Consider the following 5,000-nt stretch of genomic DNA (forward strand, 5'->3'; position numbering starts at 1 on the left):
TGCCTCTCCATCAGCACAACTAAAATCTAAAGTAGTAGAGTTTTCAGTTACAGCATTTACAAAGATTTCCTACTTATTTTTTCATAATAAATATACCTAATCTTTGAAAGCTAACAAGCTCATTTCCTGGTGTTCATACATTTTTTGTGGAACTTGATTGTAATTTGAAGCACCTTATACTATTGTGGATAATTCCCTAGATGGTTTTCAAAGCCTGTTTGAAACCCAATGCTTATTCACCCAACCTGAATGTCCCTCTCAACATGGGATGGTCCCCTTAACAACCCTTAATATCATGTCTTTTTTGGAACAACTAGATTGTACTTTAAATTGATCACTTCTCCTGGAATTTAAAAAGTAAAAGAAGAATACACAAACTTTCAGCACAAAAAACATATAGAATTAATATTTTAGAGTGTATCAATCTTTTTGCTTTAGCTGTGTAATAATTCTGTTGCAATGACTTATCTCTGCCACAGACAATGATGCTCTATGGCCTAAAAGTAAATCTGATGATTTCTATGACCATGTCTGGTGCGTTCATTGCCATGTTGAGGTGAAAAGTCGTCTCTTTCTGTCTCCATGTCTTCTTTCTTCCAATACTTGCTCTGCTCTCTCAAGAAGTCATCCAACTCTTCTGAAAGTCTCCTTTCTTGCAGCCTACGAAGCCTGTTTTCCGTCTCTTTGGTTTCTTGCTCAAGAACCTTCAACCTTCTCTCCACTTTCTGTTCTCGGAGACGCAGCAAGTGTATGCGTAAATCTTCTTCACGTTGCTCTTCTTCCTTCCTTTGATCCTCTGACATATACCGGTCAGGTCCTCCATGATCGCGAAAGGGAGAATGATCTTCCATTCCTGGTGAGTAGTCATCCTGGAAGTTCTCATGAGCATCTGCCATATGCCCAGAATACCTACGGAACCTTGACGTGGGTGCTGGCTCCTGGGAACCATCTCGGGAATGTGAACCTGTTGAGTTTTTTTCTTTCAGATTATGTTCCAGCAGTCTTCTATTCATTCAAATGGGAAAAGGTCCATGCATTGTGTACAACTAAAAGGTTATCAAAATTCTCTTGAAATTGTAAAAATTCTTTGAAAATAGGCAATGATTGTACTATGTACCTACACTGACCAAAATACACACAATTTGTGTTTCTTTTTTCAAAAACTAATGGTTTCATAAAGTGGATATAGTAAGAAAGGCAAAAAGGGAAAGATAGAGAGAAAAAGCAAAAATAAAAGGAAGGAGACTGAAGGAATACATTCAATCATAAAAGAAAAAAAAAGAATAGAAATGACAAATCAAACATATAACTGAATATCAGGACTGAGATACATAATCTACCTAACATATAACAACCTCTACAGAAATTAGAAAGTTGAAAATGACAGCACATTACATCCCTCAGGTACAGCTAACTCAGAAAAAGCCATGTGTTACTTCCTATCAAGCTTCAATGAGAATAAATGGTAGGGCATGATCTACCAAAGGGCCTGAGAGGTAGGTATGTATACCAGATATTATAATGGCAAGCACTATTACATAATATAATGGGTAACTGATTAAATGTCACTAGAACACAGGGACAATGAAATGTTTAAGGCAACTGTACAATCAACATGTTAGTTATCAATAAGCTTCTCTCTTTATTTCTTTTTCTTCCCTTTCATGTTAGATACCATCAGCTATATACTGTACAACTATATTAAGCTTCATGTAAGCTCTATCTTGTCAGTGAAACTTACCTCTGTCTGACGTGCTTCTGTATGAAAGGTCTGGGACCCTTTCTCTGCATGCTGGATAAGGAGACATTTCTCTTTCTTCATATGAAGGGCCTGGTGACACTTCCCTATCTGCGTGGTATGGTGACCTTTCTCTATAGAAGGGGGGTGGTAACCCTTCTTGGTAGGAGGGGTCTGGAGACCTTTCTCTGTAGGAAGGACATGGTGATCCTTCTCTATAAGAACAAGGTGACCTCCCTCTATAAGAAAGAGCAGGAGACCTTTCTCTGTACGGGTAGTCTGATGACCCTTCTCTATAGGAATGGGTTGGTGACTCTTCCCTGTAGAAGTCTGGAGGCCTTTCTCTGTTGGGAAGACCTGGTGAACCCTCTCTTAAAGGAAGATCTGGGGACCTTTCCCTCTGATGTTGTCTTGGCATCAATGATATCTGACCATCTGTATCGCTTATCATGACTCCTATTCTTTCTAGATGCCTTCTACAATCATCTGCCAAAACCTCATTAATGAAGTGAGAACCTGGATTAAGTCTAGGCTCAAAATGTTCTTCATGGCTTCCATGTGGCTGCTCTTTATCAAATGAATTATCATAGTGATCCGCATATGCAGGATTGCCATTAAAATAATCTCTAAATGACTCCTTATAAGCCTCTTCCAAGTGTGTTCCATTGGCTTCTTGGTTTTCTCGTTGTGGAAAGGCATCTGGGCTCTTCTTCCGCATGGCTGTCTGCTTACTGGTCCTTTTAAATTCAAAAATATTGTTATCATGCACTGGCTCAACATTTTCTTCTGGATTTGGTATATATTGGTCAACATCATGATTCTGCTCTTCTTCATCATTGCCAAATAATTGCTCAGCATACTGAAAATCCAATTCATCAAAGACTGTCTTTCTAGGTTTCTTTAATACACTATTTATATCAACAAGCTCCTGTTCTAGCTCAGCTTTTCTCTTCTTTGTCAGAAGGCTGTTATTAAGCAGTTCGTACACTTCTCTCCTACGCTTTCTGAGAGATCTTTTACTCTTCACTTTACATGGCTTTGCGTTTCCTGTGGTTGATTGTGCATTGGATGTGGGATCAGTTACTGGTTGTGTGTTAGAAGTATCACTGCCTTTCATCTTGTTTTCTTTGTGGGAATGGTCACTACAGGCAGAAGCACTGTCAATAGGTGGGCTATGTGGTGGTACCTGAGGAATTGTAAATTCTAATTCTGTCAGTCTTTTTAGTTCTCTTACAATGGTCTGTCTCTCCTGCAACAACGTCTTCCTTTTCTGCTGATCTTGCATGGTCTTCAAGATTTTATTAATCTGTTTCCTTCGTTTGTGCAGAGTTCCTTTCTTCTTCTCAATATTCTTACTTTTCATTTTCGGCTGTGTTGGGTTGAAGGCATTGTAAACCATGTTTCCACCCACTCTGTCTGAGCTGAGGCCAAACCCACTCGCCCCGCTGTCTGCAGGACTCTCCACTCCCTCAAACTCTTCACCCTGGCCATATGGAAAAGCAAAAGCTGATGGAGGGGGCATCACCTGTGGTTTAGCAGATTCCAGGTTAGCAGTGAGCAACCAGGAGGCCATTTTAGAATTTATATGGATACAGAAATGATGAGAAATCCAAAGTAGCACAGATTATGTTATCTATGGTTTGAGATCACTATCATGATTTTGTTGAGTCACAATACTTTGTACTACGAAACCATTTGAGACACAGTGTTCACTTCACAAGCACTAAAAATTCTATAGACTTTTTGGCACCACCATTATCTTTCCATATTCTTCTCCCTTCAGTTCAGCAATTTTGCTTTAGTGCCTGTTGAAAAAAATTACCATTAACAAATGTTCATTACCAAAAAAAAAAAATAAAAATAAGGTATATCATCAATTACACTTTTTAGAATGACAACTTTTCTCAATATAACTCCCAAGGTCCTATCTGCCACGATCATGGGTTTCTTTCCACACAAAGTATGGTCAGTCCTATTTGCCACAATTATTGGAGGCATGTCAAATCCTGGCAGGTTTCATTATAATGATTGTAATTTTCACTAGTATGTTAGGAATTATCGGGCAAGTTAAAACATCAGTCACACCAATGATATCGCCCATATACCCTTACTTTTCTTGGAGACCCTCCTCTCCCTGAGCCAATCACAATATCACACATAGTAAGCATTTTTTTTCCCCTCTCCCACAATCCCTCTCCACATACTGTACTACTAGAATATCTCCTCAAATACCACCATCTTTTGACTGTTAATGAATTTAGATACTTGTAAATTTATCTAAATACGTATCTATCCCTATCTTAACTCTAAATATACATCTATTCCCATTTCCGTTAAGAAAAAATGGGTGATTGTGCTAACCCATGCACTCTATTGATATATATGTATGTATGTGTGTGTATATATATGTGTGTGTGTGTGTATATATATATATATATATATATATATATATATATATATATATATATATATATATATATATGTATATATATACATACATATGTATACATGTATATACTCATATATCTATTTATGTATATATACATATATATGTATATGTATATGTATATATATATATATATATATATATATATATATATGTATATATACAAGTGAATATATGTATATGTATATGTATACATACATATATATATATATATATATATATATATATATATATATATGACTCCTTTGTGACTAAGCACATGCAGAGACATCTATGTGCAGAGACATGTCACAAAAAATCCTAAATGGGCATAGCATTCTCCCGGCAGCAATGAGTTAAGATAGACCAAGTTAGGTCTAGGTTAAGTAGGTATGACTAGGACAAATACTAATGGGCAAGCAAATAACAAGAACTTATCAATAATCTTACTGCAGAATATCAATCAAAGGCGCTACATAACCGATAATAACAATAATAAGCTGCTTATGACATGCTTTGTTCATTTTTAGTTGTTTTAGTTTATGCTAACCATCTTTAGTTAGAAAAGAATACATATAGGATGCAATTTATGCAATACTCTGGTATACTCTGTAATATTCTGGCATACGTTTATAAAATGCCTGCGCTAAGACAAGGAAAATCTAACGACACTGCAATGAAGAGAAGGATTAAATTACACTCACTGATACACAAAATAATCTTTCACAGGCAATGAATAACAGGCTACGAAAAATAACACATGGAGATGAAGTCCACGGAGATTGCGTTGTGGTCTAAGGGATTAAGCCCCTGGTTTGGAAGGTTTTTGGTTTGTTT

The 5,000-nt window shown here is 36.7% G+C and overlaps 1 protein-coding gene across 2 annotated transcripts in view; it reads right to left on the reverse strand.

Moving 5' to 3' along the window:
* Positions 1-5,000, reverse strand: part of LOC125041550 (serine/arginine repetitive matrix protein 1-like) — a 6,698-nt gene that overhangs the window by 117 nt on the left and 1,581 nt on the right. For both annotated transcript variants that reach the window (XM_047636578.1, XM_047636579.1), the window contains exons 2-3: positions 1,742-3,543; positions 1-964 (exon numbers count right to left, since the gene is read on the reverse strand). The exon at positions 1-964 is cut by the window's left edge and continues 117 nt beyond it. In XM_047636578.1, coding sequence (XP_047492534.1) covers positions 498-964; positions 1,742-3,311 — 2,037 coding nt within the window. In that variant the 5' untranslated portion in view covers positions 3,312-3,543 and the 3' untranslated portion in view covers positions 1-497. The remainder of the gene's footprint in view (positions 965-1,741; positions 3,544-5,000) is intronic.

The sequence above is a fragment of the Penaeus chinensis genome, chromosome 30 (assembly GCF_019202785.1).
Source record: "Penaeus chinensis breed Huanghai No. 1 chromosome 30, ASM1920278v2, whole genome shotgun sequence".
In the NCBI taxonomy this organism is placed as follows: Eukaryota; Metazoa; Arthropoda; class Malacostraca; order Decapoda; family Penaeidae; genus Penaeus; species Penaeus chinensis.